The sequence below is a fragment of the Oreochromis aureus genome, linkage group 6 (genome assembly GCF_013358895.1).
Source record: "Oreochromis aureus strain Israel breed Guangdong linkage group 6, ZZ_aureus, whole genome shotgun sequence".
Lineage (NCBI taxonomy): Eukaryota > Metazoa > Chordata > Actinopteri > Cichliformes > Cichlidae > Oreochromis > Oreochromis aureus.
Window position 1 is genome coordinate 41,032,665 of NC_052947.1, and position 19,697 is coordinate 41,052,361.

The 19,697-nt window shown below is 43.9% G+C and overlaps 2 protein-coding genes across 2 annotated transcripts; both read right to left on the reverse strand.

Moving 5' to 3' along the window:
* Positions 1-1,129: 1,129 nt before the first annotated feature.
* On the reverse strand, positions 1,130-11,369 carry LOC116319576. Its single transcript, XM_039613524.1, has 7 exons — positions 11,207-11,369; positions 8,448-8,574; positions 3,358-3,515; positions 3,016-3,061; positions 2,813-2,928; positions 2,606-2,641; positions 1,130-1,922 (listed from the first exon to the last, which is right to left on the reverse strand). The coding sequence occupies exons 4-7, from the start codon at positions 3,019-3,021 to the stop codon at positions 1,130-1,132; spliced, it is 951 nt and encodes a 316-aa protein (XP_039469458.1). The 5' UTR covers positions 3,022-3,061; positions 3,358-3,515; positions 8,448-8,574; positions 11,207-11,369.
* Positions 11,370-15,573: 4,204 nt separating this feature from the next.
* LOC120440718 lies at positions 15,574-19,231 on the reverse strand. The gene is made up of 5 exons (XM_039613868.1): positions 19,082-19,231; positions 18,482-18,546; positions 17,685-17,818; positions 17,379-17,414; positions 15,574-16,811 (listed from the first exon to the last, which is right to left on the reverse strand). Exons 3-5 carry the CDS (start codon positions 17,816-17,818, stop codon positions 15,911-15,913), a joined length of 1,071 nt encoding a protein of 356 aa, XP_039469802.1. The 5' UTR covers positions 18,482-18,546; positions 19,082-19,231; the 3' UTR covers positions 15,574-15,910.
* Positions 19,232-19,697: the final 466 nt, after the last annotated feature.

Here is a 19,697-nt window from a genome sequence, read left to right on the forward strand (position 1 = left end):
GAGAAATACCAAGGGCTCAGAGAAGCGCTCGAGAGGATGTGGAGGGTGAAGCTGACGGTGGTCCCCGTGGTAATCGGAGCACTCGGTGCGGTGACTCCCAAACTGGGCAAGTGGTTTCAGCAGATCCCGGGAACAACATCAGAGATCTCTGTCCAGAAGAGCGCAGTCCTGGGAACAGCATCCAAATGGTTTGTGACATGACCCATAAACTTTGGTCAAGTATTATTCACATGTATATCATAAGTTTATGCCACCTGTTGATTTGCACTGCTTGTAGTGAGATTTAATAATTAGGACTGATGTGTAACTTTAATCATGTTATGGTCGACTGTGACAAAGCAAAGCTGGCCCACCTGAAGATGGCGCCCGGCCCGACCCCTGACCTTCATGTGTTGTTTATGGCTGGATGACAAGGAGGGGAAAGTTACCCATCAGCTGCAGGAGGAGTTATGGAGGGTCAGAGGTGACATCGGGGCTCTTTTCTGTCTGTGCTGACGGCTCTACACCCAGGCTTTGCTCAGCTTGCTTTGCTATGTGTTGTCCTGCTGTTCTGTGTGTTGTAATGTTTCAGTGTTCATGTGATTCTGTTTATTCTGTTTCAATAACTCTGCTGTTTCCAGAGGATCTTTTTGAGTGATTGGATTGTAATTGGATCTAAAAAGCTGGATCTCCACACCACTGGCTGGAGAAGGTTATCCAGCGAGTCCAGCGTTTCTGTGGAGTGACCCGTGAAGAGAAAACCTGCAGCATCTTTACCTCAAACTTCATATTCAATCATAGAAACAGAAAATACAACATCGAGCTTTAAAAGAAGGACAGACCAGATCCAAGCTGTGACATGTTTTAATGCAGTTTATTAAGCTTTAATCAGAAACAGTATCAGAGGCTATAAATGGATTACACTCACTCCACACACACTGTTTGTGTTTCAGTTCACAGACACAATCAGAGGCACAGACAGTATCGTGGACTAGAATGACCAGAGTGCACGATGGCAGCTGTGATTTCAGGAGCACATGTTAATCTTGCTGTGACGTACACACACATTTAAAGTTAATCATGGATGCAGGAAAACGATGCAAAGCACGGATTACATTTTCTGTTTACCTCATTCTTTTCCCCTCTCTGGTTAATTCTGATGATTTTCTCTCATTACTCCCCCTCTCTGCCTGTTACTCCTCTGCTTCTTCTTGCTCTTATTCTGTTTCTTTCCTCTGTCCTGACTTTTCCCAACATCAGATAGTTTGCTGTCAGGTTGCTTACCATCTGAAACACATTCATCTGTAACAGCACCATTGTCATTGCAGCTAAAGCACTTCATTTTTTGCTGCCTGTAGCATCGGAATATATGCTGAAGACCATTTGACCCTGGATCTGCGATTGCATTCCCAAGCCTCTCAAGTGATCCACGCAGGTTATTCACAGGTATGGGCCCACCATTACGAGGTCTAAATACATCTGAAAACACAACAACATAATCCTTCCATTTCATAATGTCTTGTATTTTAGTGAGAATATTCCATCTATTATCTTCGTTGGTACATCTCTGATCACATGGGGAGGCACGGACGTAGAAAACTATCAGATCATTTTGGGATTTGACCAAAGTGTTGACATACTGCAGGGTTCGAAACTCTGCATGATCAGCTCTGCCATCCTTGATTGTATTAGCACCACACAGACTTTCAACTTCAGCCCATGTCATCTGCTGTTTACCACATTCCTTCAAAACATCATCCCACTGTACTTGAGCATCAGGACACTGAGTTAGAACATTGGGCCATCTCAGCACTGTGGCTGCCACCACTCTGTCACTTTTGTATACGTCACAGTTTAGAATCTTCCTCCTCACAGCTTCACCATCATCAAACTTGTCTTCATTGTACGGGACGCTCACGGCCACACTGAACATGGGGGGAATTCTGTCAAAGCAAACAGAGAATATTCACCTGTAAAACATTTTCTTTATAACGTGAAGACAAAAGTATTCAGAGTGTTAAACCAGCCAAAGTGAGTTTAGTCTCATTTTGCTCAGGAAATCAGTCTTTTTATGACTTTTGGAAATTTGATTAAATTCTTTTGGTTGTTTTGAAAGTGTAACAGTAAAATATCTTCATGCAGCTCAAGCATCAGGTAAGGAAATCCCCAAAAAGTTGATTCTGTTCATCTGGATGTTTATAAGGTTGGAAACATCAGCTGGATGATGATGAAACGTTTCTACCAGATGAACAGAATCAACGTTTGGGATAAAGTGTTCTACCACCTGCACCTCACCATTACACACAAACTGTTGTTGGTTGTGTTTGTGTGTTTATGCTCCTGCTTCAATAATCAACACTTGTTTTATTGATGTATAAAGTCTGCATGATACACTGACAGGTTGTGGTTAAAGACAGTTTCGTGTTCGTCTCACTAACACCCAGCGTGTCAGAGCTAAAGAACATAACAGAGACTATTATTGTGAATAACAGTGAGCATGTAATGATGCATTTGTCCTGTCAGTCTCTGCTTCTACATGTAGTTCTAATGATCTCAGCTTGCTTCTGTTACTATAAAGTACACTGTAAGTACTGTGCTGCAGATTAAAGTGACCTTTGTTACTGACCTGTTGTTGTTTGCACCATTGTAGTTTGGTGTGTACCTGCCAAAAGACACAAACACAGGTTCTGATGTTGATTTCATTGGAAAGATTTACATGAAACCACAACAATGTTGGTTTGTTTCACTGAGAGTTTGTGAAAGGACAGAGGGGCTGATCTGTGTCAGAGTCATGTTCAGTTTTTCTTTAGTATTTCACAGAAAGTTCACTCACCTGTTCAGAATTTCTTCTACAATTGGTGCGAGGTTGTTTGGGTCAATAACAGTCTCACCGTTTCTAACAGTCATCAAAACAACGACGGCTACAAAAACCCAGTAAGGAGCAGCCATCTGAGTGGGTTTAACAAGGATGGAAAAATTAGATGAGTGAATATATAACAGTGTCCAAATATCTGCAGACTATTCTCCAAAACTCACCGTCATTCACCAGATTATCAGCTCCGCTCTTTCAGGAGATGTTTGTCTAAAAGTTTAAAGTGTCGTTAATAAAAAACGAAAAAAACCTCTCGCAGTTTGCAGGATGTCAGGACTAAATAAGAGTTTTAGGCTCAGTTTCACAGACATGAGTTTGGTCTTAGTCTGATTTTCACTGAACTTTTCTTTTCCTCTAGAATGACTCTGAAAAAAAAACTGTCTGCCTGTTTTCTACTTTATCTGTCTTTAAATTTACTCATCAATTTGAGATGATGAAAAAAAAAATTCTCTCTGTGGTTTATTCTGAATTGTCATCAATATTGTGCTAATTAAAACCTTTGTTACCTGCAGTGGTGGAGAAAGGTCTGAGTGATGCTGGAGGCTCTGTGCAGGACGAGATGCTGCTGCAGTGGATGCAGCTACAAGGAGAAGACACCTTTATAGAGGGCAGGCTGGTGAAGGTCAAACCCTCTGCATGGCTTAATGCCCTTATTTGAACATGTCTTTAAGCCATGGGTGTAAGAGGAAGACACACACACACACACACACACACACACACACACACACACACACACACACACACACACAGACTTGTGTTTTAGGATAACGTTTAGCAGTGGGAGCTGCACTGCTGACAGCCTCATGTCACTCAAAGCAGCACAGCTTTAAAGCTTAACACAATTTAACACTTCCACCCCAACAGTCACCCTGCTCTCGGTTAGTTGTCTCAAATGAAAGCAGAGGTTCCTGAAAACAAGCAGGAAGCAGATGAGTGAAGGCGTTGTGATCATAAATCTGTTGTGACAGACATGTCGGTTTAGTGGCTGTGATCCCAGCCTCAGTTGTGCGAGCTGTAACCTGCTTAGTCATTACCAGATGAAGATGAAGACTTCTGCTTTTTAGATGACTAGTTCTTCTGGTCATTTTGCATCTTGAAATAAAGAAAAACAACAAATTATGACTGGGGTTTGAATAGTATGACTAGTTTTTCATAAAACTGTCATGATGCTGTTACAGACTCAATCTTATAAACCAGGCCTAATCCTAAAGACCAAAACAGGGTCAGAATAATCATCGTTATGGAGTGAAAAACGTTTGAGTCTTGATGATGACAAAGCATCCAATAAAGAGTAATTTGTGTGCAGCTGGTGACACACAGTAAAAATACTGACTGTCTACACATAACCCAAAAGATTGATTCTGTTCATCTGGACGTTTTCAGTGGGAGAAATGTTTCATCACTCATCCAGGTGACTCCTTCAGTCTCAGCTGACTGCAGGTTTCCAACCTTATAAACAGCACATTTGACTGAAACCAGCCCAGTGAAGGAACAATGGGCTGGGAGGTCAGGTTATGATCATTAATATGCAAATTGTCATGACCACTGATCAATGGCCATGAGTACCAGACACATAGAGTTGGGGAATGGCTGCAATCATAGCATTATAAGATGGTGACAGATGTATCCTTACTACTAATAATAATAATTATAATAATAATATTTTAAGTAATAATATTTTTTTCTCTTTGTAAGGTCACCTTGGGTTTTAGAAAGGCACCCTATTATGATGATGATTATTATTAAATGATAGATTAATTAGAACAGGCCTCACCCACCCATCAAACTGCTTGTCAGATACTTTTGAACCTCTCAAAAAGAGGGGGCTGTCCCAAACAGGTAATGTAGTATTTTTAAATAAAACTGAAAGTCCACACCTCACATCTTTACTGTGTGGTGAAAACATGGTGTAATTCTACGCCACATAAACTACAGGGGTAGTGAGTCTGAGAGCTTTAATGTTATGAAAATCCAACAACATGTAACATTTACCCCAAACCAGTACCACTCAGTAAAAATCCACTCAGGTCTGTCCTTTGTTGAACTTGGTCTATTGGAAATGTCCCTACAGTGTGTAAACGCAGTTGTTCTAAATCTTGCTCACATTTTCAACAAACTAGTAAAACTTGAATTATTTTGCAACAGCCACAAAAACTTTAACTCATCAGTGTGATGCGAGTAATGACTATAGATATTTGACCATAAAGCAGAAACAACAGTTCACCTCAAAAGAAGAAGTTTGAAGTGTTACCTTGAAAAACTTAAGAAGTGCACTAAAGAAACTCACCAACACTAACACAACACATAGTTTATCATCTTCCTGTTTCCAGGTGACAATGAGCGACAGCACACGAGTAACACTAACGAGTAAGTGTGTAACACTCAGTGTCGGCCAAGTTACTTAAAAATAGTAAATAGTTACTAATTACTGATTACTTCTCCAAGAAAAGAATCCAATTACTTTACTGATTCCTTATTTTCAAAAGTTATTAGTTGCTTCATTACTTAGTATTTTTAAAAAATATGATACACAACCTGAATATGTAATGAAGCAACAGACCGATTCTATTTTTTCATCAAATGAAAAAATCTTTTTAAAATTGTTTTATTAGCTTTAATCTTTTAACTTTATGCACATTGCATTAGGCAAAAATTATATTATATGCAACAGTCTTTGACTGTTCAAACCTATTTCCTGCATAATCCAGCATATAAAATAAAATCATGTTTTGTGTTTACACTCTTTCAAATAGATGCAAGTAAAACACAGCAGAAAATAATTAAAATCATAGATCTGTCTAATCTATTGTCAGGTGTTTAGCAGGAGTGGGGCGGGTGGAGGTTTGCCCACAGCGGTCATGTCAGTAGGAGGATCCGGGGGTTTCTCTGGGAATGTCACATTCCCGTGGCAGCGTGCTCGCTGCTTGATCAGAAGTTTAGGATTTTTTTCGCTGTAAAAAGAAGTTTCAGACACTTTTTACAGAATCAAACTCAAAGTAATGTGATTACTTCCACGCTTTAAACGCTGCATGGTCGTACTCTCTCCATCACTCCATGTTATCCATTGTTGATCTGCACATGTCTGTTGTTGCCATGGACGTCGCACGCTCATACGTCATTGTCATGCAACACTCTCACAAACAACATCACAGTTTAGTAACGCAGTAATGCAGCGTGCTTACAGGAAAGTAACAGTACTCTAATTACTTTTTTGCAATAGTAATCCCTTACTTTACTCGTTACTTTTAAAAAGTAATCGGATTACATGTTACTGCCCATCTCTGGTAACACTACATGTACACACTTGTGCAAACAAACGCAGCTTCACAGTAAATGTTTAGAAAAGCTGTTTATGAGAGATGACATCAGCTGACCCGGGCGTCTAAATACTCACTCAGTGATGTCAGAGACAAAGCTGTGCTGAGTTTGCTGCTGTTAGCCTATTACAGTTTGAATCTCGATGATGAGACTGAGCAAGCTTTGCACATCCAGAATGGAGCAGTCGACAGCAGATTTTTGATTTTCCACAAAGTCACAAAAACCTTCTCTGACAGAGTTTATCATTGAGGGAGACTGTGTTTGAGAATGTCAGGGGAGCTGTAAGAACTGTGAGGAGATGCATCGAGGACACTGCAGCAAACCTGCAACGTTGAAAAACAAAGTGGAAAATCTTGACTTTTTCTCTCTTTCCCAAACCACAGAAGCAAAAAGGAAGATTTCTTTTTTCAACTGTATTTTCTGTTTTACAGCACTTTTACTGGCATATAGATCCCGGGGCCTGGCACACTCCACCAAAGTAAGTAATGAATAAATCATTAAATGACACTATTAGACATTCAGTTACTGCTGAAAGTAGTTTAGTTGACAGTTTAACCTTTGGGATGTATTTTTAATTTCTTCTACCTATTTGGGATTATTTGGAAAACAGTTAGTATAAAATAAAAAAAATGTAATGATGAATAAGTTTAGACTGGTAAGGATGTTTGCTGAGACAGAACAGTGTGCGGTTCTTAAAAGAGTCTTTGTGTTTGTTTGCAGCAGGAGTGTTGCTGCTGTGCTTCCTGGATCTTCACAGACTTTTTGGTCTTCTTGAGCAGCAGCATTGTCTGTTTGTTGGGCTACACTCCACCCTGAGTGACGGTGACTCCACCCAGCAGCTTGTTGAGCTCCCCGTTGTTGTGCGTATGATCCGTATGATCCTTGCCACGGGCAGCGTTTCTGGCTAGCTCCTGTGGACACGACCCATGCCGAACTGCAGTCGAACGAATCACTTAACAAGTATGTTAAGCAAATACTGCTGAGTTGTGCACTGGACGGGATGGAAATGTGTCGATATATGGCACTAGTGACTTGCTATACATGAGCAGTGCACGCTGAGATGGTGGGGTCTCCTCACCAATCAGGAGCCACAGCATCACAGCTGCTCCTGCACACAGTGCATGCACTCTTCTTCCTCCATATTCTCCTATTGACAGCAGACGTAAAGAAAGGATGACTGCAAAGCCACTGGAGGCAAAGCACCTCTGAAGCAGCGACCCGAAAGAGTACCAGAAGCCTCACCGCTACAGGCCCTGGCCCGTGGTTCTCTGAGAGGTCTGCTGTTAGCAGAAATCCTCCGAGCTGCTCATCTGCAAGCTGCTCCTAATGGGCCTGATGTAAGAGATTACTAAGGACTTCAAGACCGACCAGCACTTCCAGTGCTCCACCATCATGGCTCTGCAGGAGGCCACCAAGACCAGGAGGCCTGGTCAGCCTCTTTGACGACACCAACCTGTGCACCATCCACGCCAAGAGGGTCACCATCATACATACAAAGTCACTAACACAGGGCTAGCATCATTCAGCAGGCACATTCACGTTATTCATCACGGCTAACCTGAGTGATCTTCCTCACTTGGTCACATTAAACTCCTTATAAACAGGAAACACACTCCAAACATGTTACTTCACATAAGTATCAACTTTACATAGATGTGCTTGTGCACTGCTCTAAGCTGAAACAGCAAAATAGCAGTTCAGTGTGTTAATGTTGGCTTCCATTACCCTGACTGGCCTGCGTTACATTTGTAAGAGATTACTTTGCCAGTCACTCATTTGTCTGAATCGCCACTGCCACCTACTGGCGAAACTCAATATTTTCACATCAGCTGACAGGAAATGAGCTTTTTTGCTCTGTACTATGACGTCAAACTATTGTCACAAAAAAAAAGATGATGTGTGTGTGTGTGTGTGGTGGTGGTGGAGGTTGTTCAGCTTCTCTCCTCCTGTTACCTCCCATCACCCCAAAATGTTGAAAAAAAAAGTGACTAAAGCTCATGTAAATCACAACTTTATTTCCTCCAATCAAACTCCTGCTAAAGGGCAAACACACTGAAAGAAACTGGAAGTGCAAAAACCCTCAGACCAGTATCGTAACATGTTCCTGTTCCAGGTTAGAGATCACTGTGGTCAGTGAAATCACAGCACTGTGCAGTAAATATCAGAGCCTCTGGTTTTATGGTCCAGAGAACAAAGTAATCATTCACTATGAAAATGGAAAGTGGGTGGCAAAACCATCAGAAAGGTTCCAGCTGGATTTAAAGACTGGGTTGCTCACCATGAGTTCCCTCACCATCAGTGACAGCAGTCCATCCATCCATCTGTTCCTCTTCTTCACCGTTAAATTAGCAGGTATCCAGCTGTTGGACTACAGCTTGAACCGTCTGCTGTACTTTCATTTACACCTGCAGACATCAGTGCACATATTCAGGTCAGAGTGTGATACATGAGTACAGCATTACCACACAGACTGTGGTGTAATCTATATTGATGTACATGCATGCGCCACTAGGCGGCAGTACTTACCCACTAAACAGGAAATGGGTTGGCATGTGAACAGCCACGAGAAAACTGTATTAAAATTATTATTGCTCCACGTTGTCGCTTGAGCAGGAGTTTTTATTCAAGAGCCCAACACAACATGGTGTCAGAAGTGCACCTGCCCTAAGCGGTGAACTAAGAACAAGGAAAAGAAAGTCAGCTTGGCAATCGGCAAGCGACAAACATGACGGAGCAAGCAGCAGCGGCTCAACCGGTGGCAGCAGTGGCGCCTGGCCCGGTTATGGCGGCTCCACCAGCGGCAACTTTCACCATCAAGCCACCGGAACCGTTCGACTTTGCAAAGCCCCAACAGTGGGAGAAGTGGATCAGAGCTTTTGAGCGTTTTAGAGTGGCAAGTCCTCTGAACATCTCAACAGATGCTAACCAAGTGAACACATTAGTTTACTGCATGGGAGACGAGGCTGACGACGTGCTAAGGGGACTTGACCTAACAGACGGGCAGCGCCAGCAGTCAGATGCAGTCAGAAATGCATTTGACATTTTGACATTTTGTCCCCAGAAAGAATGAAAGAGCAAAGTTTAATAAGAGAGTACAACAACCAGCAGAAACCGTTGACTCCTTCACAACAGCTCTATATGCTCTTGCCAAAAACTGAATATGGTGAACTTCACGATGAACTTTGAGGGACAGGCTCATTGTGGGTCTTAAAGATTCATCACTGTTGGAGAGAATACAGCTCGACAAAGATTTGACCCTAGCTAAAGCTATCACATGGGGAGACAATCTGAGGAAATAAAAAGACAGCAAACTGACCTAAGAGGTGAAAGCAGCGCTAGCAAAACAGATGTGACTGTCAGAAAATCAAAGCCAAATAAATTCAGAAACAGAGACCAAAAGCAGTTCAAGCACCAAAAAACCACAAATAACAAAACAAAAAAATAAAATATATTCTAAATATGGAAAGCACCACTGCACCCCACAGTACAGTGCCCAGCTAATAATGCAGAATGCCACAACTGTGGGGAACGTGAACACTGCGGGAGAGGTTGTAGGTCTACAACTGTGCATGAGGTGGCAGACAGAGCAGATGGACGTTTTCTAGGTTGAACTGGATTCAGGAGAAGACCCGTGGCTTGCTAACATCTGCGTGAGAGGCAAAAGCATGACGTTTAAATTAGACTGAGGTGCAGATACACCTGGGTAAACCCCATGCATGTAAATGTTGCTGAACTGCAGAGCTCCTTCAGTGACAGACTGCTGCATCCTCGATGCATGAAGGAGCGTTTCCGCAGGTCCTTCCTCCCTGCAGCTGTCAGACTGTACAATCAGAACTGCTCCCAACAAACATAGATGTTTACATCTGTGCTATAACTGCAATAATTTAATCAACCGATTTGCACTACAACCTGGTTGTACATTGGCACATTAGTATATGTGAGGGGGCAAACTCCTCAACATGGGTGGTGACCATGGAAAGTTACGTTGAAACCAAGCACACCATTGTTTTTCTTGTGACATTACCAATAAGTTTGATGTGTCACATGGCCCTCTTCCTATTGAAAAAACAAAAGTTGTATCCAAGATGGCCGACTTTTAAATGGCCACCATAGTCACCACCCATCTTGAAGCGTTTGCCCCCTCACATATACTAATGTGCCACAAACAGGACTTTAATATCACCAACCATTCCCATGTTATTACGGTGTATCCATATAAATGGCCCACCCTGTAGAAAGGCTGTAAGTTTTTAATACCGGCCATGCTGATGAGGTTAAAGTGTCATTCCCACAGCTCTGGTATAAAAAATATGAGTTATTGGCCTCTGTTAAAAAAATGTGCTGTTCAGGGGAAAATTAATCTGTGGCATTTAAACCTCCCAGAGGCTAAATGCATCAGTCAGGTGTGCGTTATTTCCTGGCAGTAGTATGACCTGCATGGGTGGAAACATGAATAATGAAATAACATTTCTAAATAAAATCAGTGATATAAACAGGAAGAGTCGGATTATTGATTTAATGTGAAGAAGAAGACAAACAGAAATAAAGTTCGTTTGACCCAATCAGCTGAGCATTTCTAGAGTAACTTTACATAATTCAAAACTAATCTTTACTTATCTTTCACTCAGCCTTGCTGTAAACTGGCCTGAGCCTATGGCAGTGAAACTAAAGCAAACATGACAGAGTGAGCTCAGGGGAGGAGGATGAGCGGCTGAAATATGAGCCTTCAAACAGGTTCTCTTTAAGATAAATGAGTTTACTGAGCTCTACATGATGCAAAGAACTAAAGTACAAAGACTGAAATCTGCATGAAATATTCCATCAGAAAAAAATCTGTTTGAGAAGCAAAAAGATGCAAAGATCAGCTTTGTTTTCATGAATGTTTAAAGACATGAGCCGTACTCACCACAGACACTCTGTTGATGGGGAACTCTGACAAACTCACACTAACGTTTGTTTGAAAAGAAAAGAGAAAGCGAAGAGCCCAACAGGTGTTTAAACTGAGCGTGTGTCAGAGTAAATGTGCTTCTGACTCACCTGTGGAGCTCCGCCTCCTGCTGCAGTGTCAGCTGAGCAGCTCCTGTGATGTGGAAGTTAGTGTCCTGTCCTCCTCCTGCTGGAGACCTCATATCAGACTGTGTGTTGGTGCCTGGTTATGAGCTGGAAGCCTCAGCCCTCTGAAATTTGTTCTGGCCTCCAGTTTTCTAACAATAAACCACATTACTGCCATCATGCATCCAACAAACCAGAGAAACAGTGAAGTAGTTACTACGAGATGAACCTCATTCATCAACTTTAGTATTTTATATCCTCCAGCAGCATAAATACACAAATACATGTCATAAGCTTGTTAGCATCAGTTAGAAAGACGAGCCCAAACTCTGACACAGACAACAGGAAACAAAAAGCTGCATGAACACATGCTAAAGCTACTTGGACATGGAGTCACTATTTCACTGTGGTGGAGAGGCTTGTGTGGCTAATAAGCAACGTTGTGTTTTATTTTGAATCAGAAAAGTGAGAAAAATATTTAATCATGTAATCAATGCAGATGAAGCTAGTTGTTACCATGAAAAGTGTGAGACTGATAAAAGGGGAAAAATTTAAGCAGGTTTTGTTGTGGATTTTTTGATGACCAGGAAGCTCCTGACCATGCATGGAGGGTTTCACCCCAAGTCCAGCATCCTGAGGCTGCACGCTAAGCATAAGGAAGGAGGCCGGGACTGGTGAGCACCACAGACCAGGATGAGACAATGAACATCCACGAATGCATCAGGAAGATGGCCACGACCGACCGTGTGCTCAGTGAATACCTCAGGCAGCAGAAACCAAAGAAAGAGGAGGAAGGCGAGGAACCATCATGGAAGGACAGGAACAAGCACTGAGTACAAGATCCATAGAGGCTGGGGTCTATCACAGCAGGCCAGACCCCAGGTGCAGGCTGTGTAAAGATGCCCCTGAGACAATCCAGCACATAACAGCAGGGTGCAAGATGCTAGCAGGCAAGGCATACATGGAACGCCAGAACCATAGTGTACAGGAACATCTGTGCCGAGTATAACCTGGAAGCCCCGAGGTCAAAATGGGAGACGCCCCCAAGGGTGATGGAGAATGACCGAGCTAAGATCCTGTGGGACTTCCAGATACAGACGGACAAACTGGTGATGGTTAACCAACCGGACATAGTGGTGGAGGATAAACAAAAGAAGACATCTGTAGTGATCGATGTAGTGAATGACAGCAACATCAGAAAGAAGGAACACGAGAAGCTGGAGAAATACCAAGGGCTCAGAGAAGCGCTCGAGAGGATGTGGAGGGTGAAGCTGACGGTGGTCCCCGTGGTAATCGGAGCACTCGGTGCGGTGACTCCCAAACTGGGCAAGTGGTTTCAGCAGATCCCGGGAACAACATCAGAGATCTCTGTCCAGAAGAGCGCAGTCCTGGGAACAGCATCCAAATGGTTTGTGACATGACCCATAAACTTTGGTCAAGTATTATTCACATGTATATCATAAGTTTATGCCACCTGTTGATTTGCACTGCTTGTAGTGAGATTTAATAATTAGGACTGATGTGTAACTTTAATTTTTGTAATCGTATCACCAGACCTGCGACCATATGTTCTGGACACTCGGGTAAAGAGAGGGGCTGAGCTGTCAACTGATCACCACCTGGTGGTGAGTTGGATCAGGTGGTGGGGAGGACGCTGGACAGACCCGGTGCACCTAAGCGCGTGAGTGAGGGTGTGCTGGGAGCGTCTAGCAGAGGCCCCAGTCTGCGAGATCTTCAACGCACACCTCCAGCAGAGCTTCAACAGCATTCCGAGGGAGACTGGGGACATTGAGTCCGAATGGACCATGTTCAGCGTCTCCATTGCCGAAGCTGCTGCAGTGAGCTGCGGCCGCAAGGTGGTTGGTGCCTGCCGTGGTGGTAACCCCCGAACCAAATGGTGGACACCAGAGGTGAAGGGAGCCACCAGGCTGAAGAAGGAGTCCTATCGGGCTTGGTTAGCCTGTGGGACTCCGGAAGCAGCCGACAGGTATCGACAGGCCAAGCGGAATGCGGCTCGGGCAGTGGCTGAAGCAAAAACTCGGGTGTGGGAGGAGTTCGGAAAGGCCATGGAAAAAGACTTTCGGACTGCCTCGAAGAGATTCTGGCAAACCGTCAGGCGTCTCAGGAGGGGAAAGCGGTGCTCTACCTGCACTGTGTATAGTGCTGGCGGAGCACTGCTGACGTCGACTGAGAAAATTGTCAGGCGGTGGAAGGAATACTTCGAGGACCTCCTTAATCCCACTGACATGTCTTCCGAGGAGGAAGCAGAGTCTGGGGATGAGGGAATGACCCGCCAATTTCGGGGCGAGGTCACTGAGGCAGTTAAACAACTCCTTGGTGGCAGAGCCCCTGGTGTTGATGAGGTCCGCCCCGAGTTCCTGAAGGCTCTGGACGTTGTAGGGCTGTCCTGGTTGACACGCCTCTACAATGTTGCGTGGAGATCAGGGGCAGTACCCCTGGACTGGCAGACCAGGGTGGTGGTCCCCATCTTTAAGAAGGGGGACCGGAGGGTGTGTTCCAACTACAGGGGGATCACACTCCTCAGCCTCCCTGGGAAAGTCTATGCCAGGGTGCTGGAAAGGAGAGTTCGTCCGCTAGTCGAACCTCGGATACAGGAGGAACAATGCGGTTTTCGTCCTGGTCGCGGAACACTGGACCAGCTCTTTATCCTCTCAAGGATACTCGAGGGTGCATGGGAGTTTGCCCAACCAGTCTACATGTGTTTTGTGGACTTGGAGAAGGCATTCGACCGTGTCCCTCGGGGTGTCCTGTGGGAGGTGTTGCGGGAGTATGGGGTGTCTGGCCCATTGCTACGGGCCATTCGAGCCCTATACAACCGTTGCAAGAGTTTGGTTCGCATTGCCGGCAATAACTCGGACTCGCCCCGGTGGGTGATGGGCTCCGCCAGGGCTGCCCTTTGTCACCGGTTCTGTTCATAATTTTATGGACAGGATTTCTAGGTGCAGCCAAGTGGCGGAGGGCTTTCACCGGTGGCCTCAGAATCTCATCTCTGCTTTTTTGCGGATGATGTGGTTCTGTTGGCTTCATCAGGTGAAGGCCTCCAGCTCGCACTGGAATGGTTCGCAGCCGAGTGTGAAGCAGCGGGAATGAGGATCAGCACCTCCAAATCTGAGGCCATGGTTCTCAGCCGGAAAAGGGTGGAGTGCCCACTCCGGGTCAGGGATGAGTTCCTGCCCCAAGTGGAGGAGTTCAAGTATCTCGGGGTCTTGTTCGCGAGTGATGGGAGAAGGGAGCCGGAGATCGACAGGCGGATTGGTGCTGCGGCTGCAGTGATGCGGACGCTGCACCGGTCCGTCGTGGTGAAAGGAGCTGAGTGTAAAAGCGAAGCTCTCAATTTACCGGTCGATCACGTCCCTACCCTCACCTATGGCCACGAGCTGTGGGTAGTGACCGAAAGAACGAGATCGCGGATACAAGCGGCAGAAATGAGCTTCCTCCGAAGGGTGGCTGGCCTCTCCCTTAGAGATAGGGTGAGAAGTTCGGCCATCCGGGAGGGGCTCAGAGTAGAGCCGCTGCTCCTCCACATCAAAAGGAGCCAGTTGAGGTGGTTCGGGCATCTGACAAGGATGCCTCCTGGGCGCCTCCTGGGTGAGGTGTTCGGGATGTCCCACGGGAGGAGGCCCAGGGCAGACCCAGGACACGCTGGAGAGATTATATCTCTCGGCTGGCCTGGGAACGCATTTGGTGTTCCCCGGATAAGCTGGAGGAGGTGGCTGGGGAGAGGGAGGTCTGGGCTTCTCTGCTTAGGCTGCTGCCCCCGCAACCCGGCCTCGGATAAAGCGGATGAAGATGGAGATGGTGTAACTTTAATCATGTTATGGCCGACTGTGACAAAGCAAAGCTGGCCCACCTGAAGATGGCGCCCGGCCCGACCCCTGACCTGCATGTGTTGTTTATGGCTGGATGACAAGGAGGGGAAAGTTACCCATCAGCTGCAGGAGGAGTTATGGAGGGTCAGAGGTGACATCGGGGCTCTTTTCTGTCTGTGCTGACGGCTCTACACCCAGGCTTTGCTCAGCTTGCTTTGCTATGTGTTGTCCTGCTGCTCTCTGTGTTGTAATGTTTCAGTGTTCATGTGATTCTGTTTATTCTGTTTCAATAACTCTGCTGTTTCCAGAGGATCTTTTTGAGTGATTGGATTGTAATTGGATCTAAAAAGCTGGATCTCCACACCACTGGCTGGAGAAGGTTATCCAGCGAGTCCAGCGTTTCTGTGGAGTGACCCGTGAAGAGAAAACCTGCAGCATCTTTACCTCAAACTTCATATTCAATCATAGAAACAGAAAATACAACATCGAGCTTTAAAAGAAGGACAGACCAGATCCAAGCTGTGACATGTTTTAATGCAGTTTATTAAGCTTTAATCAGAAACAGTATCAGAGGCTATAAATGGATTACACTCACTCCACACACACTGTTTGTGTTTCAGTTCACAGACACAATCAGAGGCGCAGACAGTATCGTGGACTAGAATGACCAGAGTGCACGATGGCAGCTGTGATTTCAGGAGCACATGTTAATCTTGCTGTGACGTACACACACATTTAAAGTTAATCATGGATGCAGGAAAACGATGCAAAGCACGGATTACATTTTCTGTTTACCTCATTCTTTTCCCCTCTCTGGTTAATTCTGATGATTTTCTCTCATTACTCCCCCTCTCTGCATTCAGCCCCATGTTCTGTTACTCCTCTTCTTCTTCTTGCTCTGACGCTGTGTTTCCCCACTTTCCTGATTTTGTTTCTGCTCAACGCAGCACTGCTCTTTAATGTTTTTATTGCTGAGCTTTCTGCCACTTTGCTTGCCTCTGCCCTCCTTGCTGCCTGATTGGAGGCCATCTGACAAACAAGTCCATGGAATGTCATCATCGCTCTTGTTATAGCAGCTAATGCACTCCACTTTTCTCTGCTTGGAATATGGAGAACATCGGAATATATACTGAAGACCATTCGACCTTTTATCTTTGAGCTTTGACCTTTGATCCCTGATTGCATCCCCAAGCCTCTTAAGTGAGTGACGCAGGTCATCCATATATGTGGTTTTACCACCACATTTTTTAAATACATCTGAAAACACAACAACATAATTCTTCCAGTTCATTATCTTTTTTATGCTACTGAGAATATTACGCTCATGTGATGGATTGGTACATATTTTATCACACGAGGAGGCACGGACGTAAAAAACCATCAGATCATCTTTGGATTTTTGGCTCTTTGTGACCAAAGTGTTGACATGCTGCAGGGTTCTGCACTCTGCATGATCAGCTCTGCCATCCTGGATTTCACTTTTACCACACAACCTTTCAACATCAGCCCATGAGTTAATCTGCTGTTTACCACATCGCTTCCGGACATCAGTCCACTTAACACGTCCATCAGGACACTGTTTTAGAACATTGGGCCATCTCAGCACTGTGGCTGCCACCACTCTGTCACCTTTGTATACGTCACAGTTTAGAATATCCTTCCTCACTTTTTCACCATCATCAGGGACTTCATTCATATCATACATGTACTTGTCTTCATTGTACGGGACGCTCACAGCCACACTGAACATGGGGGGGAAACTGTCAAAGGAAACAGAGAATATTCACCTGTAAAACATTTTCGTTATAACGTGTAGATTAAAGTATCCAGAGTGTTAAACCAGCCAAAGTGGGCGGTAGAGTTCAGTCTCGTTTTGCTCAGGAAATTCCGTCTTTTAGAAAATAAATTAAAATCTTTTGGTTGTTTTGAAAATGTAGCAGCAACACAGTAACGCCGTCTCAAATAATGCAGCTTTGTCAGATACCACCTGCACCTCACCATTACACACAAACTGTTTTTGGCTGTTTGTGTGTTTATGCTCCTGCTTCAATAATCAACACTTGTGTTACTGATCTATAAAGTCTGCATGATACACTGACAGGTTGTGGTTAAAGACAGTTTCATGTTCGTCTCACTAACACCCAGCGTGTCAGAGCTAAAGAACATAACAGAGACTGTTATTGTGAATAACAGTGAGTTTGTAATGATGCATTTGTTCTGTCAGTCTCTGCTTCTACATGTAGTTCTAATGATCTCAGCTTGCTTCTGTTACTATAAAGTACACTGTAAGTACTGTGCTGCAGATTAAAGTGACCTTTGTTACTGACCTGTTGTCGTCTGCACCATTGTAGTTTGGTGTGTACCTGCCAAAAGACACAAACACAGGTTCTGATGTTGATTTCATTGGAAAGATTTACATGAAACCACAACAATGTTGGTTTGTTTCACTGAGAGTTTGTGAAAGGACAGAGGGGCTGATCTGTGTCAGAGTCCAGTGTGATACACTTTTATATCATATTTGTCACATGTTACTCCGTATGCTCACAGTTTGTTTGTTAAAAACAGCTGCTGTAAACATCATCATCATCATCATGTTCAGTTTTTCTTCTGAATTTCACAGAAGGTTCACTCACCTCTTTAGAATTTCTTCTACGATTGGTGCGAGCTGGTGTTGGTCAATCACAGTCTCATCGTTTGTAACAGTTGCACCGTTTCTAACGGTCATCAAAACAACGACCGCTACAGAAACCCAGTAAGGACCAGCCATCTGAGTGGGTTTAACAAACAGAGACAAAAATACCAATAAGAAGACTGAATATATTACAGCTTCAAATGTAATCTGTTCAACAAAACTATCCCTAAATCTCCCAGATTATCAGCTCTGCTCCACCAATTTATTTACCGAATAAACAGTAAATAACCTTAAACCCAAAGTACCAACTTATAAGTGAATAAGGTCGATGTTAGAGAGGAGCAAGAGTGACCTGTCTTCAAAGTCACTGTACACGGCTTAGTTAGCACGTTAAAGGTTAAAGTTGAAATGTAAAAAGTTCCATGTAATCTTAATTAATAGATAGTGATTATGATTTTCTGTCATTGTGCTGTAGTTATCACCGTCAGGCAGAGTTTATTTTAAAAAAGTTTATAAAGTATTTAAAAAAAGAACATCAGGACTAAATAAGACTCACAGAGATGGATTAAGTTTAGTTTTACAATAAAATTTTTTAAATGGAGATTTTCACTGAAGTTTTCTTTTAGTCCAGATGTAAGCTTAACAAAACTGTCTGTTTTTACTTTTATTGTATTTAAAGACAGATCATTTAATTTCCAGCTCATCATTATTTTCATCACCTGTGAGATACTGAAAAAGATTCCTCTACCTGACTTAATAATCTAAACTGTAATCTTCACCCGATAAAAGCTTTGTTACCTGCTGTGATAGAGATCGACTGCCTGATGCTGGAAGCTCTGTTTCCTTCTCTGGACGAGATGCTGCTGCAGTGGATTCAGTTACAAGGAGAAGACATTTTTATAGAGGCCAGGCTGATGATGGTCAAACCCTCTGCATGGCTTCATGTCCTTATTTGAACATGTCTTTAAGCCATGGGTGTGGGAGGAGGAGCTGCTTCAAACCTCTGTCAGAGCTCACACAGGTGTTTGCTTAGACTGAGCTCTAGTGACGACATTTGATTCGTATCGTCTTCATGTGATGGCAGGAAATCAAAGCAGTTGTCAGAATCATCATTTTTAACTTGGGTCACAGTTGGGTGGACACATTTTCAACAGGTCACCAGCCACCAGCTGGACTACCAGCAGCTTAACATAAACAGGACAAATGTCACTCAAAGCAGCTTTAACCTTGATACAGCTTAACGCTTCTGCCCTGCTCCGAGTTATTTGTCTCAAACAACAGCAACGTTACTGAAAGCAAAAATAAAGCAGCTGAACAACGGAAACAACAACAAAAAAGCAGAAGTGACTGATGCAGAGCTGTGTGTTTAGTGGAAACAAACTGTAGGTGCGATCTCACCATCGGTTGTGTTAGCTATAACTTGTTTAGTTGTTAACAGATGAAGTTGAAGATAAGATGAAGATTTCTGCTTGGTGGTCGACTTATTCCTCTTTCCATTTCGCCTCTTTGTCACTTCATAAAATAAAGAAAAACAAAGAAGTATGACTGGCTAACAAGCTTCTTTGTTGATGTAGGAGACGTAGGTGTTGGCTCACTGCGGTTTTGTGTCACTTCCTGTTAGAATGCATGCTGATCTTTTGCGTTGCTTAAACTATGTGGATCAATTAATTGCAAACTTTTCCACAGAGACTTATTTCATACATCAAATTCTTATCCGTTGTTAATTAATTGTGTTACTGGTAGTATGGCCTTTAGCCATAAGGTGGAATGAGGTGACCATACACGAGCTCTACGACGTGCCTGTCGTCGAGCAGAGAGGGCATGGAAAAAAGGCCCAATGTGTCCTTAGACATTCTATGTTGAAGTCGCACAGCATATCAGAAATCTGTTAAGATGGCTAGAGGTGATCATTGCTGCACCGGAACCTCTGGAACAGTCTTCCAGCTGATATTTGCACGTCAGAACCTACTATGCTTCAGCACCCCCAAAATGAATCAAAGCACCCCCAAAGATT

Bases quoted from the DNA above. Each gene is read 5' to 3' on its own strand.
- LOC120440718 (XM_039613868.1), bottom strand. From the start codon at position 17,818: ATGGCTGGTCCTTACTGGGTTTCTGTAGCGGTCGTTGTTTTGATGACC. The intron at 17,415-17,684 runs GTGAGTGAACCT...GTCTTTTGGCAG, and splicing joins GTAGAAGAAATTCTAAAGAG to GTACACACCAAACTACAATG. The intron at 16,812-17,378 runs GTCAGTAACAAA...TTCCTTTGACAG, and splicing joins AATGGTGCAGACGACAACAG to TTTCCCCCCCATGTTCAGTG.
- LOC116319576 (XM_039613524.1), bottom strand. The intron at 2,642-2,812 runs GTGAGTGAACTT...GTCTTTTGGCAG, and splicing joins GTAGAAGAAATTCTGAACAG to GTACACACCAAACTACAATG. The intron at 1,923-2,605 runs GTCAGTAACAAA...TTGCTTTGACAG, and splicing joins AATGGTGCAAACAACAACAG to AATTCCCCCCATGTTCAGTG.